At 39.2% G+C, this 20,116-nt stretch overlaps 1 protein-coding gene and 1 long non-coding RNA gene across 8 annotated transcripts in view; both read right to left on the minus strand.

Moving 5' to 3' along the window:
- Positions 1–918: 918 nt before the first annotated feature.
- On the minus strand, positions 919–5,659 carry LOC120739898. 2 transcript variants are annotated; one of them, XR_005697299.1, is made up of 4 exons: positions 5,055–5,659; positions 3,742–3,832; positions 2,549–2,667; positions 919–1,036 (listed from the first exon to the last, which is right to left on the minus strand). It is a non-coding gene; the product is annotated as an uncharacterized LOC120739898 (long non-coding RNA). The 2 variants fall into 2 exon arrangements; XR_005697298.1 differs by having other exon boundaries at positions 2,549–2,664; positions 5,055–5,646.
- Positions 5,660–7,562: 1,903 nt separating this feature from the next.
- The window catches only part of syt16 (synaptotagmin XVI), a 34,972-nt gene continuing 22,418 nt past the window's right edge, over positions 7,563–20,116 (minus strand). For 5 of the 6 annotated variants that reach the window (XM_040041855.1, XM_040041854.1, XM_040041857.1 and 2 more), the window contains 4 exons: positions 18,863–19,080; positions 14,502–14,963; positions 14,202–14,391; positions 13,718–14,031 (listed from right to left, as the gene is read on the minus strand). In XM_040041855.1, coding sequence (XP_039897789.1) covers positions 13,718–14,031; positions 14,202–14,391; positions 14,502–14,963; positions 18,863–19,080 — 1,184 coding nt within the window. Of the gene's footprint in view, positions 14,032–14,201; positions 14,392–14,501; positions 14,964–18,862; positions 19,081–20,116 lie in introns of all 6 variants that reach the window. The other variant, XM_040041853.1, reaches the window with a different exon arrangement.

The raw sequence follows: 20,116 nt of genomic DNA on the forward strand, positions 1-20,116 counted from the left end.
TGAGTGCCTTGAGTTTTTCATAGCATTAGAATTCACACGATCCAGGGAATGTTACACAGAATATTTCATAAATCACACAGTAGCATAAAAAGATAACAGAAGCAAATCAGCAAATATTCTCCACGCAAGCCAAGGTGCATCAAAAGTAGCCAGCAGTCTGTAAATCCCTGAATGCGCTCACAGTTTACATGAGCAACAGTAACAATAAAAATCAATAATACTACAGCTGCAAAGAATTAAAAAAAAAAATGCTGCCTGCTTAAAGTCTCTTACATTTGCACAAACAGTAAATAGCAGTAATGCTGCTGCAGAGTTTAATATCAACACTCCTGAGGCAGAAGAAGAAAATGGTCTCTCAGATTCTTGAATCCACCACTGCTTCTCAGCAAGGTGACGAGAAGAGGCGACGTCCTGCTGATGCACGAAACAGAGCCTGCGACACATTCCCCTCAAAGCATTTTTAGCGAACAGGGAGAAAAACAGCAGCAGCAGCAGCAGCCTTCCTCCTGCTGGTTGGAGCAAACAGTGCGAGTCCACATGCCTGTGACATGAACCGACGCTGCAGTTCCCAGCTTTGAAAAGAGGCCTGGCGGTGAGGAGCAGAGAGTCAGCCATTGTCATCCAGGTTGTACAGGAGGACCTGGTGGTTTGGGGTGAGGCCCGGGCAGGTACCCAGGCTGTACAGGCAACCAGCTGACGGGTAACACGGCACCAGCCGGTAGTGCTGCAGCTCCTCCAGGCCAAAGCCCGGGGAGCAGCAGTCTGTCACCAGCACCTTCACTCTCTTCCTGTCTGGGTACATCAGCCTCCGCTGCCCCCTATCCCCGATAACCCCCTCCTCTTCTTCCTCTTCATCTACTTCATCTTCTTCTTCCTCCTCCTCAGCCTCCAGCTCCTCCTCCTCATGGTGGATTTTTCTCAGCAGGTTGTTGATGAGGACGGAGCGCCTCAAGTAGGCCTCGGGATCTTCCAGGAACCTTAGTTTCTCCAGGGACAGCCTCAGGATGCAGCTCCGGTCCTCCTGCAGTATCAAGTGCTGCAAGTGGCAAACGTGAAGGCAGCAGATCAGATTGTGTCTTTACATTTTTTTTTATTTTGACAATTTATACTGAGAATTTTCAAAAAACATCAGAAAAAAGATTTTTTTTAAAATTATTATTACTGAAGGTATTTTAGCGTACATTAAAAAGGGTGTTGAATGTGGTTTTAAACAGCAAACTTTACCTTTGTAACATAATGTATTTTATAACTGACCTATTTAAAATAAAGTTAGCTGGAGATATTTTCCCTCTCCTGCCTTCATTTAATCCCATTGTATTTTTTATGTAAAATTGTTTGAGTTTACCTCTCTAATACACACAATCAATTATCTATATAGACATGTAGAAAAAGGGTTTCCATCCAGTTTGCTTAGTTTGTCCACCTTTCGTGATTAAACTGCAGTTGTGCTTTAAAATTGTAAAGCAAGCAAACTTAAATGAGAAGATTTCAAAAATGGAACATTTCTGTTAAACAAATCTTTGATAGTCTTCCTAAAAAATGCTTCTGATGGCTGTTGCCCACAAAGTTTCTAAATAGCTTTTTCCAGGAGGCAATGGGAGAACGCACATTTTGAGCACCATCCTTAAATACTTTTGTAATGTTTAATGCTGCTATTTTCGAATATAATCCTGTAGTTTTTTACTGCATTACAAACAATGGCAGCTTTAGCTAGTCTTTAAAGCGCTTCCAACATATGGTGCTTTTATTATGAAGTGAAACTCTGAGCTGAGACAGGAAATGATTGACCGGAATAGAAGGGCAAAAGTGCGTTATCATAGAAAAATTGGACAAATCTCACATTTTTTTAGCTTCTCAAAAAGTGAACCTTGGGTGTTTTTCCTCTAAGTGATTAAAAATTAGACTGAAAAAAATAACCACCATGATTGTGATTTTGGCTAAATGATGTCATTTATTAATTAATTTAATTCATTATTAATTAACACACACACACACACACACACACACACACACACACACACACACACACACACACATATATATATATATCTGCAGTTCACTGAGCTGGAACAGGGAACTAGAATATTTTCCCAATTCCTGATTATACTTGTATATATTCCTAGGTATCATTTTTTATTGCACGACTTTTATTTGTAACATATTCTTTTTGTAGAACTGCATTCATGCCTGAAATGCATAAACCTTTAAAGGTAGAGTGAACACTTTAGGTATTCAAAGCAGAGAAACAGTGGAGACTGTATAGGATGCTGGAATAAAGTTGAAGGATGTGATGAAGGCCAGCTAATAAAGAGTGAAACCGTTAAAGTGATGGAGAGAATTGTGAATGTCGAGAATGCACAGAAGCAAAGAAAGAAGACAAAAGAAGGAAGAGGCAGTAGAAAAGAAGCAATAAGCCAGAAACATTTGGCGAGCCTGTTCAGCTATGAAGTCACCAAACGTTTCAGCTGTTGTATTAAGGTCTTTCAGGCACAGAAAATCAAGTCACGCTGGCATGAAAACAACAAAAGAAGAAGAAAAGAACACGCACTTTTTGAAAATATCCACGTAGGCCTCGGTGTAAATCCTCCTCCTCCGCATATTTCCTCTTGAAGTAAGCAACTTTCGACGTTGTTGAATGGTTTGGTCTCTCTCACGGGGAAGGAGCTGCTGGAGGCAACCACACAGAGATCACTGCTTTCTGCCGCCACCACAGCACAACAATCATAATGTGCTGAAGCCTCTGTGTTACACTGAGGGGATTTCACTGGCTGGTTTTAACTTGAGTGCTTATCCAGAGCAAAAACTGCTTCCATGTGATATAAGGTGAATGTTGGTCTCTGTATTCTTGGATTAAAGCTGGTGATAATTATCTATATCACCAAAATCCAATATATGTACATTTTTGCACAGACTGCAAGACAGTTCAGCCTCTCAGGACAGACTTAAAGACTGAAACCACAGCTTTGCTTTGGTTATTGAGTCATTGTGGATACGTTTTTTTTGCTCCCACAGTTGTTTTGCAGATCATGCACGCGTGTTTGTCATATTTTGCCTCCTTTTCAGGTCATTCCTCACTCTCTGTGGTCAGATTTCATCCCATCTCTGGTTAGTTTAGGGTTTATTTCCTTTTTTCATGTGTTTTTGAGGTCATTTCTTTACTTTTTCAATCCTCTAACACTGCATATGGCAGTGCTCCATGGTGCTTTACAGTTATCCGTGTCCGCTTTATTGGTTTTGTATCATTTTCTATTGATTTAATGTGTCTCTCTGTCTACCTGCAACAACTGGTCCCTTTCTTCTTCTGGTCATTTTCATCTTTGTTTAGTTAGTTTGGGTCACTTTGTGGCATTTCTTTAAATTTATTTAATGTGTCCATATTTTTATGCAACGTTTTCTCTTTTTAGGTATTTGACTCAGTTGGTTTTTATATTTTTAAGTTTGTGTTAGATTTTTTTCGTGATTTGAATGTATTATTTTAAACAAATAAGCGTGTATTATTTTGCCATGTATTATTACCAATTTTATTTTCAGTAATTTTATTATTTGAAAACTTTCCTTTCTGCCTTTGCTGCATTCAGTCAATGGTTGTGATGCACACGGCCACTAGAGGTCATGTCCAGTTAATGTAATCTATGGAAAGGTGTGAGCTATAAACATTAAGAGAGCAGACTTCTGCCACATCACTCTTAATTCCTGGTTGAGAGATGTTGGTTTGCAGGAAGAGACAGAAGGTTTGATTACCTGCTGCCGATTGGGCCACGGCCGATTCAGCTCTCAGACCGGAGTTTAAATCAGAGCTGATCTGATCCTCCACATCGCCCTCAGACTCCTGCTGGAAAACATGCACACACAGACAAATGAGTTTCAGCAAGGACCAAAACATCAGCACACAAACAAAGAAGCTTCACGTTTGATCACATTTAATCTTTCGCATTCTTCACCTGGAGTTTTTGTTCTATACATTGTCATTTGCATCTAACAAGTGATAAACCTGCACAACAGGAACTATGAGTTCATGTTGGGGCATTAATAAAACATCTTTCAGATGTATACGTTCCCACACTACAGCACCCACACACTGTATGTGCAACGTACAATGTCTGATCTGATCCTTTAATGTTGTTACACGATGCTGCATTTTTGGCGAAATGTATCTACAGACGCTGCTTCCAAAATCCGCTCATTTGAATTTAAGAGAGATCAAAAGAGAGGAGGAGAGATAAAAGGGTTGAATGCGTGCGCATGTGTGGGTGATGTTATTTAAAATGCCATAAATCAATCATAAACACAGAGTGGGAAGCTTTACGTCGTGAAACATTCACACCGGCTCCCCTGAAGCTGCTGTGGTGACTCACGCAGTTTCTATCGTCCAACTGCATCCCGAGAATGATGCATGGTGATGGATGCATAAGCAGAGGGAAAGAGAGAGAGAGATGGAGGCTGCGTGGGAAGTGTGTGTCAGTGTGTTTGTCCGCATTCTGCCTGCTGTCTTTTCTTTTGCTGAAAATAATTTCGCTAAAAGCGGAATATGTTGGAGTAGGAGGTCAGGAGTTTTACAATCTGAAGAATATTTGGCAAATAACAAAAGCTCTTTTTTTAATGACTTGCATCAAAAACCTTTTGCCAGCTGAAGTCAACAGTTTGCAGCTCACACAGACACAGGTACTAGTCTTCTTTCTGAAGCAAAAGCAGCACTTGAAGATGTGAGTATATTTAGGATTAAAAGAGAAAAAAAGAGCAGCTTCTGTAATAATAGTGAAGATCCCTGCATTTACTTACATCCCTAAAACACTCCTAAATCAAGATGCCAGTTCTTCATCACATAGAGTTTAAATATTTATATTATTATTGTTCAATGAAGAGCATATGCATTGTTTGAACTAACCTTTCTCGTTTATTTCAGTTGATTTCTACCCGAAGTAAAAAAAACAAAACAAAACAAACAAACAAAAAAAACCACATTTCAATAAATAAACAACTTTAATGGACACTTTAGGGAAGAAACAGCTGTTTTCCACCAATACATCAATTATAATTAAGCCACGGGTTCTTACCTTTCAATAATTTTGTCGAGCAGCAGTTTTTAAAGCCTCCTTTCCTCTGCCCACCGTGATGTCCTTTCCTGGGTGCCTCATCCACCGTACTCACAGCGATCTAGCGCTTCTCCAGCTCGCCTGCAGTCGCAGCCTGTGTGGGTTCAAACAGAAACACAGACGGGCGTACGTGCGCAGAGCTCGAGCTCCTGTCGGGGTGAGACGCTCGCTGCTCTCCAGACTCCTAAAATATCCCGTTCACAGCAACAGGAGACAACACACTCCGCTCAGCGCCTGCCCTCATTGGTCCTGGCGGAGGCAGATGTTTTCTGTTGCTAAGAAACAGAGTAAGCGCGGTGATGACGTTCCAGCATCAGTCCAGCCGACGCACGGTTTTCGCGCTTTTTTTTTCTTTTACCAGCACATGGAGAAAGTGTTGGGAGAAATGAAGCAGTGTGGTTCAGAGGCGAGTTTTAAAGGTTTCACTGGTCAGAAAGACACAGACAGTTTTTAAATCCAAGTCCGTTTGGTTTGTTTGGCATTTTGTGTGTTGTTAATGAGTAATCCGATTGTTCAGTCTGACGTCACTAGCCGTGTCTGGGCCTAAACTCTGCTGCAGGTCCACATATCAAATGATCACTGTGGCATTACTGAGAGTTAAAACACTGTCTTAAGTCTTTCATCTTTAATAAAATGATCAGCGTTCTGCTCTACCAGGTGTAACAACTGAGTTTAACATCCAGGCATCCATGAAAACGGAATTTATGACATTTAACGGAGTTAGAAGTTAGCAGGAAGTTAGCTCGCTAGCTTCCATAGCATGTCCTGACTGCGGGGTTTTGGAAACAAATTAAAACGTACAGCTTTCTTATCACTTCCAACATAAATGAAGACAGAAAACTAAACAGCAGTGACGTTTGTAGGGTTACTGAAGTTTGGCTAGCTGGTATATAATGATGTGCTACGTGACCGCTAGCGACACAGCTATGTTAGCATAATATAAACAAGCTAACTTTTTTTCCACTCGATAAAAGTTAACGTGAGTGTTCTCGGTGGTCAGGAACAAATGTAATCGCCTGGCAGGATGCTGTAAAAGGACCAAACTTCAGCCAGGAGAACAACTGAGATAATCCATCCACAATACGAGGTTAGTCATTCATATACTGCTGCATGGGCTGGGCTGTAGTTACATCCTAAGGTTTTAAAAACTGAGCTTAAATAAATGATTAGTGGTAATAAAAGCCGAGGGAGGTCAACAGTGATCACTGACTTTTTTAAAGAGCTTTTTGAGATTAAATAAAAGAAAATACAAAGCATTAAACATGTTAACAACACAAAAGCCTTATTAAATGCAGACTACTTTAGGCCCGGAAGTAGGATTCGTCACGTCATCACTTAATAATCAGATAGAGATGGAAATCAGTGTGCAAAGTTATGGGGCCATGGCCCTCTACCCCACTTACCAAGGAGCCAGACGTGATTTTTTATTGTTTTTTTCCAGGCATTTTGTATCCCTGTGGATGTTTTTTTGCACTCTTTGTGGTTGTTTTTGGTCGCTTTGAGTGTATTTCTTTTGCATCCCTCTAAACATTTTGTGTCTGTTTGTGCTCATCTTGCATCTTTATGGGTGATTTGTGCCTCTTTATGACTGCTCTGTGATCATATAACAGCGGTATGCACATGAATATGGAGAATGTGTGGGTTTTTGTTACTGGAGTCTTTCTGGGTTTGTAGTTCATTCATAGTTTCACTGAAAAAACGAGATCTCTTGAATTTATGTAAGCATCTTGTATTTAATACAACTGCCTCATGTTTGAGTGACTTGCGTTAATTTAACTCAGTTGTTTAAGTTGCTGCCAAAGCAAATATCTGTGTGCAACAAATGTCCACTTTTGAATTAAGCCAATCCTGTTTTGTTTGCCTGCATGTAAACAGTGTGGTATCAAGACCAAAATCTAGGCTGTATTCGCCAAAATACAAACTTCAAAACTACCTGACATCTATTGATGATTCAGTGTCTTTAAACCAATCCACTTTTAGTAATAACGGGCACACAGAACATTAAGTTTCAGGTCACTTCAAAGTCATAAATGTGTACTATCAAACCCTTTTAAGCTAGACTTACAAAATAAAACAAAGACTCTGTGAATATGGACTTGAAATAGATAACAAGGTACAAATCCATATTTGTGGGTTAAGGTCCTTGTAGAGCAAAATTGAGTATTTTGCTCTAAATCAATAATAAATAATAATATTTATAATCAATAATAAATGTGATGTCCACATATGTGGACGCCAGGTCCTAGGAGGTTAAGCTATATTCTGCACAAACAAATACAAAACATAAGATGCTTTCTTCAGTCTCTAATCCATTCTTGATTTGCTCTTGTCCTTAAGCACAAAGATTTAAAATTCAATCACAGTGACGTATGTTTTTGTTTTTAACTACAAAAGCCTAATTTTCAGAATTAAGACATTCAAGCCATGCTCACAAGTGAGGAGAGGACCCAAGAAAACAGATGGCAGGCAGACGTTGCCACAGCAGGGATCTTCTGGTTTTTATTGGCAATGACAACTTGGTACAAAAAGTGCTTTCTGGGTGCTGCGGGAGCTCAGCATGCACAGCCCAGACCAGGGCTGCAGAATAGTCAGTGCAGGATCAGGATCAATGTCCACTGTCTCTTTACAGGCCTAAAATGCCTTATGAACTTGACCTTATACAGCTATACTTCTCAGGGAGGCCAGAGACAAGATAGAAGTTAGACACATTGCTTTATCTTTGTCTCGTGGAAATGTAATGCTATTCAGTTCTTCCCTCCCAGTTAGCCCAAAACTATGGAGTCAGCTCGAGATTTTGGAGTGAATGGTGTGAATAAAGCATCAAATTAGCCTTATAGCCTACACACCACTGAGGTCAGGTCTAATTGCATGGAAAAACATTGTCTTTAATCAGTGTGAGTGCCTCAAAGCAGACCATGACAAAACCTGCCAGTACCTAAATATAACCACTAATCACAGGAATCTTAAAATTATTAATTTTAAGCAAAGTTTTACTCTAATTATAAAACATGAAAAACAATACCTGGATATTTTAAGAAATTACACTTGCACATTACAGTTGCATGAAAAGATTAGTTACTTTCATGTTTGTGTCTTAAGAGCAGAGCTAGACCCAGAAGGTGATCAGCCTAGCGTAGCGTAAACACTGATAGTAGCAATATATAGCTAACCAGACTGTCCACAGAAAAAGATAAACCCAACAACACTGCTATAGTTTGACACACTTACACCATATGTGTTTAATATGCACAAAAACAGTGATTTACCATAAAAGGTAAAACTATGCTATCATAATTAGCATAAACTATGCTGTCTCCCAATTCAAACATTTTTTAAATTAAGCTAGCTTACCTATTTAAAAAGTACGTGTGTTCTCGTTTGTACAAGGCCAATGTGGGCAATAAATCTGAAGAAGCCAAACGTAGATTTAATTTAAAACTGATATTCTGTTAAATGTTCTAAAATTGAATTTGCTTAAAGCATGAAATAAAACGTTTTGGTCTTGGTTTCTGAAACTGTTTCATCCCTCTACTCACTGGCTTTGCAGTTGTCTGACTTCAGCCCTGGTCAGGGCCTTGACAAATAAACCTTCCAGGCAAATGCAGTCCTAGAGCAGCATTCACAGAGAACAACAAGGAGGCTTCATGCAGTTGTGTATCAACTCTTTGTCATGGTGGATATGTTTCATCTCAAAATATTACAGGCACTTCATCAGTATTCCATCTGCAGCACAATCTGATCACACAATCTGTTTCACATCTGTAATACAACCTGGGATCTTGAACTGGGCATGCAGATATATAAATACAATCCTGGGATGTATTTAAAAACATTAAACATTTACTATTTTTAAAAATATAATAGATATGATAGATTCTATACAACAACTCAACATGCATAAAATATATATAATCTGTGCAGTAAATATAATTCATGTCACTATTCACACTCACAAGTACGAAGCCGGCTGAAGAGGAGTGCTGATATTATTTTACCCACTGCAGAGAAATGCTTCTTCACGGGGGATTGTCAAATTTCTCTCTACTTATTAAAGTATTTTAAAATAAAACTGATTATCAAATGTGGATTGTTCGGACTCATCTGCCAAAGATCATAGTAGATTAGGAAGAATAAATACATTTAAGGATGCGCTGTGTCATCACTAACGTTAATGCAACAAAGAGGATTTGGATACTTTGGAAGTAATTAATAATCCCAATCTAGTAGAAGACACATTTTTTAGGAATTCTAGATAGCTGACTTAAAAGGAAAAACTTATCTTTTTGCTAAACCCCTAAATTAGTTAATTGTCAATTAATTGTAATTGTCAGTTCAGTGCCTTTTGGACAACAAAATGTAAGTTAAGATGATTTAACAGTTGTGTTTTTAGATTTTTTTCCTTTTCAAAGTGAAACCTTACCTCACCATGCTAATTCTCACTATATTTGGACAGTGTTGGTTCTTTGTTGAAATAATGCCCTATAATTTCCATGTCTTCTTTAGCTAGGAAAGATACATATGTCCGATCAATGTCATGTTAGCCTTACTCTCAAAGAGCTAAATTACAGAGGCATGTTATCACGTATGCAGTCATTACAGCAGTTTTAAGACCCTTTGGTAGGTTTTTCATTTTCTATGAATCACAATTACTTGCTTGTTACACCCAAATAAAGTCCGTGATTTCCACATATATAAAAACTTGTACATTCTTCTCAAAAACATTGTTATACTTTTCAAAATGACTATTAATTTGAGAAAAAAAATAGTTCAATTAAAAATATTTATGGGCGAATTGCAGCTGTCTGTATCAAACAAACATAGATGGGATTTGGTTGGTTTTGTCTTTAGAGGGTTTAAACTGAACTACGTCACAGTGTAGAAAATAAAAAAATTATCTGGATGCCTATGTAAGGTAACTGCAGCACTCCTAATCATCATCCATGCTTCGTATAATGTACACCTGAAGTAGTTGTCATTACGCATCTACAATCTTAGCATTTACAGCATTTACAGCTTGGTTCCTGTGCTAAATTGATACAAAATGAGTCCATTCACCTATGTCCCTCAACAAGTGACTCATGTTCATATAAAAGGAAAAAAAGTTAAAAAGTTGTCTTTCTTCTGCTGGAAACGTCCCTGAACGAAACATAACAAATCACGGAGTAATCAGAAGCTGTTCAGATATTGTGGCTTACTTTCTTGATAAGCACTTGTTCAAACGCTGACATTTCCTTTTTCTGAAGATTTACAAAAAGGTCATGGATAATGGAAAAACTCGGCAAGTATGTTAAAAAGGTGAAAGTCCTTTTTTTGGAGGGGGTATGCTAACACATTAAACACAACGAATCGGCCCTGATTTCTAATGCATGGCGTCACCTCATGGCCACCAACCTCGAGTCATTTCCGATCACAGTTTTATTAATTGCTAAAGAGACTGTGTTGTCACCTGACCAAAGAAAACAAACGCTCGAGTAAACACATCTCTGCTCTCAGTGTGCGAACCCCTGAGGGTTCAGCTACAGTATTTCTCCACACAAACAAAAATAATCCCCTGATTCAGGCTGCGCTCCTGCCTTATGACTCAAAGATGCTCAGATGGGAAAAGGAAGAGCATTAGCAGCAGCATTACCCTCATCACCATCACACTGTACGGTTTCACTGCCATAACTACCAATTAACACAGAGTGTGACTGGGGGGAAAAAACAGACACACACACACACTTCCAGGGTAATTCATTGGCGGTTCTTAACAGCTGCAGTGAGATATTTAAAGCCTCTTTTGAGCTCAGCATTGATGGATGTTGAAATGAGCTTTGCCCTGTGAAGGAGACTGAGCTGAAGCCAAATAACATCATTCAGGATTGATGAGGCTCATCCCAATGGGTTTAAGAGCCTCCAGCTGCTGGTCTTCCTGCCTGTTGTAGCACGAGCGTCAGGAGAATATGAATGAGCGCTGAATGTGAATGAGACATCCTTCTTCTCCAACTGAATCAGAAAATATTGGTTCCTTTTTCAAGTATGTCACGGGTACGTGATCCTTCAGTCATATTTCTGCACTGAAAAACGTAACTAAAATGTCAGTGAGAGCTGCCTTACAATTTTAGGGTAAGCATAAAAACAAAACAAAAAAAGAAGACGTAAACAGACCACCAAATGTTATTGCGGTTATAGTACCACTTGCCCAAAAACTTGTCTTGTGATCTGTTCCTTTGCTGCACTGCTTAGGTCACTGTTTGAACGTAATCACCTTTGAATATTTAGTAAGTTTATATCTTGTTTATTTAAACTACACAAAGCTTTTTCACAACGCATTCACTGTGAGTAAACTTTATAGATTAAATTAGCCCTTTAATCTTATCATTTAGCATGTTTACAACAGCTGCAATCCAGAGAATGTAAATACAAAGATGATAGTACTCTAGAATACTTTGGTATCTACCAAATCACCACCTCGCCACCACCGTGCTTGTTTGTGCTGAGCGGCTGTTCGGTTGTCACCAAAACGTGATCGTCCTCATCATAAACAAACATCTCTACTTTGGTCTCATCAGTCTAAAATACATTGTTCCAGGAGCCTTCTGGTTTAATGCAGCTTGGCAAAGATAAACCATACTGGCATGTTCTTCTGTTTTAATATTGATGCTCACACTTAATATTGTGCGTTTGACCAGCAGCACCTAACTGCTACTTTCCCTCTTAATTCCTACAAAAGCAGCAAGGGTGTATTTTTTCACAAAGTACTTCTGCATTTTGGCTTAATTGTTGTTACAGAAATGATGATTTAATATGTAAATTGACATTCTTTAGAGGTTTTAATATCTAATTTTAAGAACCACCAATTTGAATGAAACCCTTTTTTATTTGAATCATTAAATTTCTGTGTGATGACTTAATTAAATTTGTATCTCTTTGTTACAGATTACATAACAATTTGCCTACAGGTAGTAAGGGTTACTGTATTGGATTTAGTATTGTCGATCATGTGGAGTTATTGGAGTAAACAATACCCTGACTAAGCACAAAAGTTGATTTTTGACCTGCTAATAAGGAATCCAAATGAGTCAGATTAGCTACTTTTTTGTCGTTTGTCACTTAAACTCTAAGAAAACCACATCAGTTTGGTTTCTGTGGGATTAGCTCTCCAGCAGCACCCTTGAATCCACAAATTACCACCAGCTTTTCCCAACAAATCTGCTTTTTGTCAGTTTCAGGACGTTTTTTGGTCAACTTTCTGATAAATAAATAGAATTGATTATTCACTGATTTTTTAGTTAAAATGTCAGGTTGGGCGATATGTAAAAATTTTCCAACCGACAATCTGACGATCCAACGATAGACCATATATTCACGCAGGCGCAGAGCAAAGTAATCATGCACGGACTGATTTGCACATTTAGAATTTATACGTTTTGTTTGGAGGGAATATTTTACCGTCTCTTCTTGTTTGTTTCAGTATTACTATAGCTACTTTTTGGATTATTTATTTATTTATTTATTTGAGATGTGCCAAATCACAACAACTATATCGTCAATAGTCAATATATTCGTCCGATTGCCCAGCCTTATTAAAAAGTCTGATTTTAATCCACTGAGACGGTGTAGAAAACTTTGGAGGCTGGTTAAAGAAACAAAACAAAGCCCCCCTAATTAACAGATGCCAATGAAGTATAGACACAGGTAACTGACGTCATCCAATTTGAAAAGAATAACATTTTAATTTTTGTGAGAGAAGCTATCCTATATTTATATATAAATTTATCTATTTAGTAATAGTTTCATTTTTTTGTGTTTACAGTTACAGATATTTGCATTTTACCAGCTAACCAAGCTCTCTAAGCTCAGTGGAAGGATGTAAATTGCAGTAACATTTCACTTGAATGTATTTCTCACAAGTCTCTATGCTTTTAAATCACTCCATTCAGGCTAGCAGTGGGATTTAACCAGTGAGTATACAACTGGTTAAACTGATGGGCAGCCATGTGCTTGTGCTCTGATATAAATGACGTTACATCATAAGATCTTAATGAAAAGATGTCTGATGTACTGCAGAGCTCACTGAACACTTACTGAATAATTTTGCTAGTTTTTGTGACCTAAATGAACTTCCTCATATAACGTTGATCATTCTCGACCCATAACAAAAATGCAAATCTGTGACACTTCTGACAGGATGTGCCACTAATATTTCCAGAATGTCGAATCTCCCAATTTCTTCTCTGCAGTTTAGTTTACAGAGGTGTGAGAGATAACAAGACAAAAATATTTGACTTCTATCTGCCAATTCAGGAGTAAATTTAATGCCTTCAATGTCTTTTTATAGCCTAAAGTCTTTAAATATTTTTTCTTTCCTGAAACATGAATTGAAAGCTTGTATTTTAAACCGATTACAGCCTGAGGACCGATGACTTTGTCCTGCATGCTGACACAAACTAACCATCTGTGCTGGATGTAAAAATTGGGGAGATTCTGTGAATCACTGAGGCCTGAAATCTTAACCATAATAATCCACTCTCTAAATCAAAGCTTTCCTTTTCTTTTCCAAAAGCTCTAAATCTGTCTAACTACAGAATAAAAAAATATAAGAAAAACCACAGAAGAAAGTAAAGTCCTGCCCGACAGTTATTTTATGCCTCTAGCAGGACGTGCCAGCGGCAGACCTGCTGTCCTCGACCCTCCCTCATGTCCTGCCAGTGAAGCTGCTCTTCATCGCCGCTGCTGTTCTGGCCCAGAGCGATCCAACCCACCATCTCCTTGCGCTTCATGCTGCGGCGGTTGTAGATAGAGATCAGCAGAGTGACATCTGACAGCTGGAACAGAGCAACCTGGAAGATAAATGTCTCCTTGTACACGGGGTTGGGCTGACCACGGCGTACTGTCGTCTTAGTCCGACAGATCTCTTGACCAACTGAATTCAGCAGAGTCAGTCGTCCATAGGTGTCTGGACCAATGGGGAGGAGGGAAGAGGAGAAGTGATGAAGAAGAGAAGAGATTGTTATGAATGCCATTTCAGTTTGGCTGGATGTTTTTGCATGTATACAGTGAACACGTGTACCAAATGTATATAATTCGATTGTTTGTGTGTATGTGTGAGAGAGGCTCCCTGCAGACCTGGTGGCCTGTTCATGGCAAGGTTTCTGAAGTGGCTGCCCTTGATGAGCTCCACAGACATGCGTCCCGTTGTGGCATTGTAGGAGAGACCCACCAGCAGTTCAGGGACGCCACCGTGGGTCAGAGACTGGGTTGATGAGGCGCTGTCGCTCTGAGAGACGGCAGACAGGCTGAGCTGGGAGTCGACACTCTGAGGAATAAAAACAAGTGTGGTGGCTACAGATACGCTGAACAGAAACCTCCCAAAATCCTTTTTAAATTCAGTTACACCCAAAACTTGACGGCATTTTTCCTACTTACCTTCAGGTTACTTCTAGGCTCCAGGACTAGTGTCGTTTCCATCGTCCCCCCGTCTGGGTTAAGTCCTCGTAAACGCAGCACTTTCTCCCCCATCATTCGCTCACGTGATATCCTACTACCCAGCGCATACAGCCTGAACCTGATAGCTGACTTCTGCAGGTCGGGTGGCTCCAGGCGTGAGAAGCGAAACGTCTCGTTGAAGTGCGGGAGTGAGCCTTTCTGCACGGAGGTCTTGTGTCGCTGTTTCTTGGAGGGCAGCAGGACCACATGCACCTGCCAGGCGCTCATCCCACTTCGAGCCTTGTCGGGGATATCTCGGGCCGCAATCACAGTGACCAGCAGTTTTTCTGCGGCAGGACGGTACTCCAGGGAGAGGACCAGATCTCCACACTTGGAGATAGGAGTTCGAGGGGAAGAACAGCCTGGCTGAGACGAGACTTCGCCAAGAGGAGGTGGCTCTTCCTGGCAAAGGAAGGAGAGAAATCATCACAAACACACTACACCAACCTGTAGTTTAACCTTTTGCTAAGGAGGACAACTGTGTCAGTGGATTCTAGTGGTAACCAGTTTATGACTTAAATAAGCAAAAGTGTGTTAGTACAAAAAAATTTGATTGTCACCTTCTTATTTCAAGGGATTTTCTGGCTTTTTATTCACCTGTCAGTCATAATAATCACTTTCTTTTAAATGTCCAGAGAGACAAAGTGAGCAGAAATGCAATCCTGAAGCATACATAAGCCCCCTCCTGCATCTCCCCAACCCCTGCAGTTAAATGCTCCCGTGCAGTCAGCAAACACAACATCGATTGTGTCAAGTGTTGACCGAGCGGGCCGAGTGTTGCTGTCGACATGGCAACCACTGGGGAGATAAGATAATCAGAGGGCTGCCGAGGTCTACTGGATGTGCAGGTCAGGAGATGCACACGTAAAAGATAAAAACATAAGAATGGACCTCCACCTGAAAAAAAGCATTAACGTTTACTGCTGCTAGTAACAGGAAGTAGTAGCTCATGTGACCAATGTAGCAGTGGGGTGGCATCAGTATAAATGTGCAAACAGTAAAAGCATAACTTTCAATTTAAACATAACAGACCTTTATCATTAGTGGCCCAAGTTAAATGAAGGAATATTACCTTACAAAGCGATCTCCACGAAAAAATAATTTTTGTTATTTTGTTTACTAAAATATGAGAATTAAGTTTTACACCACCTGTTCCTACTAATTGTTCACTAGCTGTTGTTTTTAACATATTTTTTATTTAGTTGAGATAAAAATAAAATCAGAGACATCTTTAATAATCCTAAGTAACAGTTTAAAAAAAAACTATCACAAGCAATGTCTGTGAACTTCAGAATACCACATATTTAAATCTTATTGATTGCTATCGACCTAAAAGACGGCCTATTAGGCAAAAATTTAAAAAAAAAAACCACAAGATTCAGACTGCTCTAAATGCTTATATCTCTACATCTCCTTGTTTTTTTATGATGGCACTGAGAGCCAATATAAGTAATTTGGTCATAGCACCCTGCTCTTAAGAACAGCAGCCCCCCATCCATGTAGTCTATATTTCAAATTTATTTGAGAGGGGCAGCCAATCAGGAGAAAGTCATCTTAAAAGGAGAGCAGTTTCAGTTTTACAAATGCCAATTCAATGCTTAATAGTTTAATAGGAAAGGTTCCCATTAAATATACAGGTTGCTCATCACTGGACTTGCACAAGCCATGGTTTCAGGTTTAAACAAAGTGTAGCTGTTGGTGTCCACACACTGAAGTAAAGGTGTGTAATTGTCACTGATAGTTTCTTCTACAAGTGAACGTTTAAAAAAAAAAAAATAGCACTGGGCTACATTAAAAATGTTCCTTTATACATTCTTGTATTTTGCCATCAAGTGTTTTATAGATGCTTTTTTGCTTATGTGGGCTTCACACGCTGCCGTGTAACAACCATATTCCATAAATACTTCTAATCAGAGTTGACTGGTGGGTGATGATGGTTATCTTGGTTACGTGATAATAGATTAATCTATTACTGATGCATGATGTGGTTTTACAGATTTAAAAAGTTTTGTGGTTGTGTCTGTGGGTTCCAGACAAACCTGAAACATGAAGGTAGTATGAAACAGGTATAACGGCAGTAAACATAGCAGAAAGGGTGGTATTATTAGCAGCTGTAATATTTGCTGTATCTTTAACCACGAGCGGGGCTGTTATATAACTCTATAAATAAACTGCTAACAAAAAAAAGGCTCTCCTGGGTTTCTGTAGCTCTGCAGCCCCTCTGATCCAACCTCATTTGTTATTTATGAAGCGTTTCTAGATTTCAGTATCACCCAGTGTGTGTGTGTGTGTGTGTGTGTGTGTGTGTGTGTGTGTGTGTGTGTGTGTGTGGTGTTTACAGCACAGATTGCGCCCAATTTCAAAGTGTGATTCGGTCACTAAGAGGTTGTGAATTCTACAAACACACAAACGATATACACATATATACAAAAAACACAAATACCACACAGAGCAGGAATATTTGCATATGTATGCATGCTTTGTTTACACACGCACACACATACATATGCAGACAATGTAGCAGATATTACCTAACACAATTATAACTGTGACAGCACCAACATTAATGTTAGTGACTGATAAAACAATTAGCCTCTCAAATGATTAACCATTAACTTGGGGACATAAATTAATAACTAAAATCCTCAAAATCAATGAGAAATCAAGATGAGCTATTAGTGTAATCAGTCTTATAAAATACATTATTGATTAGAAAGTGGTTAATAACTAAAATAATAATTACAATCAATGTTATATCTCAATAGTCACTGAGGTTGAAGGATTTGACTGTTCTGCATAAGCAGAGGTTGGCAACATTCACTCCTATACAACACTGATTACGGCAGCATATGCATTAAAGACAGGTGATTTACTAAAGTAATTAGTACAAAGATCTCACTAAGGACTGAGACTAAAAGAAGAAGCATGTGTATGTGTGGCAGACAGAGAGAGAAGTGTGTGTCTTTCTTCTGCAACGTAGCTGAACAAGTGACCAAAGAGAAGAATGAGCACATGTAGCAGGATCCTTACATTTCCTCACCATGTGCAAAGGTGTGATTATGTGCAATAATGGTGTCAGCTCAATAATAAAAGTTGGTAGTTAGCATGCAAGACCTTGGTGTATGTAGCAAATGCAGGAACAAAACCGTCAAGAAGATCATCATAAAATAAATGAAAGCCCATACTCTTAACCATGTGTTATGGAAAACTATGATGTACCAGGGAGGTTTACTAGATCGTGGATCAGTCATTGATCAGAGTGATACTCCATGTGCTAGATCCGAGCAAGCAAGCGTTGTGTTCCACTTCAGCTGGCCCAGACACACAGCGAACTTCTCTTTGTTAGCTGCGTTAGCACTCTGAGCTAACATGCTCTGCTGTTGTTGCTCCTAGTGACTGCGATCAGAAGCTCTGGAGCTTGGAGAGGTCATAGGAGTGAAGAGCAGGCTTCCCACCACAGAGGTAGGAGTGAAAAAGAGCCTGACAATAACTGGTAAATTCCTGAATTAGTCATAACTCGGGATGCTAGCAATACTTGAATAGCTCTATCTTGATAAGAACCAAAACAAATCCTGTTTTTCCTCGTTTTTCAGGAACGTGCTAACTCAGGAGTGACATCACTCCCAAATTCGAAGGTATTGGGAACACGGCAGTATGGCCGCCTGTGATTTTGTCTTGCAGGTAAAAGGTGTCCGATTACAGATCTAGGAGGTGGTCATTCACCTCCTTGGAGGATGATATTGAATCAATGGATCTACAGTCTTGCTTTGGATTGTACGACACCATTATTCACAAATAAATAAGCAAAGAATGTATCAGCAATTTATGTGAAATCTCAGAGAGCCGTGGTTGGTTGGTTTCTTCCAAAGTGAACCTGAGCGGCTTACCACAGCAGAGTGGTAATCCTCTCACAACTGAGTGACGATGATACCTCTGCCAAGCATGATGGGAACAGCAGGGGCTCAATGACCCCGTTAAGTAATCCATGCACCACTTTATTTATTTATTTATTCATTTATTTACTTTTAACTTTCTGGTCATTGATGTGAATAAAAAACTGCATTTTTTTTCCCATTTTCCTAGACATGAGGTGTGGCTCAAGACTTTTGCACAGTACTGTATTGCAGTATTGATTGATTGAAATTAAGAAAATTCTCTGATGCGTTTATCCAATAAATGCTTCTTTTCTCATTTAAATAGATGTAAGACAGTGTAAACTTAATGCTTGTCTCCAGTTTTACAAGGTCCAGTGTTATCAAACACACCAATGACTAGAAATGGTTAATGTCTGATTGTAGTACCTCTGGGGTCCAGGCGGAGGGGCTTTCTGTGACCTCATTCTTGTCATGATCCACTGCTTCCGTAGATTGCTGGTCCATACTCACGGTGGGACAGTCACTGGAGGCCAGTGGGTGGTCTCCTGCAGGTCTGTCCAAAGAGAGCATGGATGCCCTTTCTTTTGCTTCTACCACCGCAGAGAGCGGATCCTGGAAACCCTGTTGGCTTTGAGCTGCCGTTTCTGCAGGAACAAGAGCACTTGTTTTTAAACTGGTGGTGAAAGGATACTTTATATTTATGCTGGAGATGGAACTTTTCATCGTCCTACTTTTATCTCACTCACTTTTATGGTTAAAAGTGCAAAATTCCTAATGGGACAAGTAACAAAAAAAAAAGTAACAGCAGTTATTATTGTGCACTCACAGCATTGAAGATGTACAAGCAGTTACTAATAATTTTTAGATTATTTGAATGTGTAGAATGTATGTATGTCATGGTCATTTATAGCTTTTAATTATTTTGTTGAACTGTTCTTTTCCAGATTAAAATGATTGCACGACACATCTTTAATTATTTCAAAAAGCAAGAACTGCATGCACAAGTTAGAATTTATTTGGGATTTTCTCTAACCCACACATGGCCAAAATTACACATACAGACTCAAATATATACATACATTCTCCTAAATCCTTTAGTGGTTTAGTAGTGCTGAAGGTTCTACGATGTCCTTTAAATGATTGACTACAACTGGTAGTTTCTTTGACAGCATTCATTGTATGACCAATATTCAGAGCAATGGGAAAGTCCCAGGAAGTCAGTGAAGATATGGTCTTTTACAGCCTATTTAAAACAACTGCCGATTCCAAGATCATCAACTATACATAAGTACAAGTTATTTAGATGTGTGACCACTTTGCCAGAGTCTAGAAGAAAATGCAAATTGGGACCCTCAGATGAGGCGAAACTACTTGTAAACTAATAGCATCAATGTTCCCTTTGAAATAAGTTTTACATCATCATGGATCGAGAGAGCGCTGACCAAGAAAGACTGACTTTTCTCAAAAGAACCTTAAAACCCTGCTCAGAAATGTTACGGCAAAATGCAATGGAAATTTTTGCACATCAGGTGTGCACGTACAATAACTGGAAAACTGTGAGTTGGTGCTTCAAATGTTTCAGCTTGATTAAGAAACTTATACTTGCATCATGAATGTAAAATGTATGTGTAACAGTATGTATCCTCACCTAATATATGTGCTCTCTGTGCAGTAATCCAG

This window comes from Simochromis diagramma, unplaced genomic scaffold (assembly GCF_900408965.1).
Source record: "Simochromis diagramma unplaced genomic scaffold, fSimDia1.1 OVJJ01000304.1, whole genome shotgun sequence".
In the NCBI taxonomy this organism is placed as follows: domain Eukaryota; kingdom Metazoa; phylum Chordata; class Actinopteri; order Cichliformes; family Cichlidae; genus Simochromis; species Simochromis diagramma.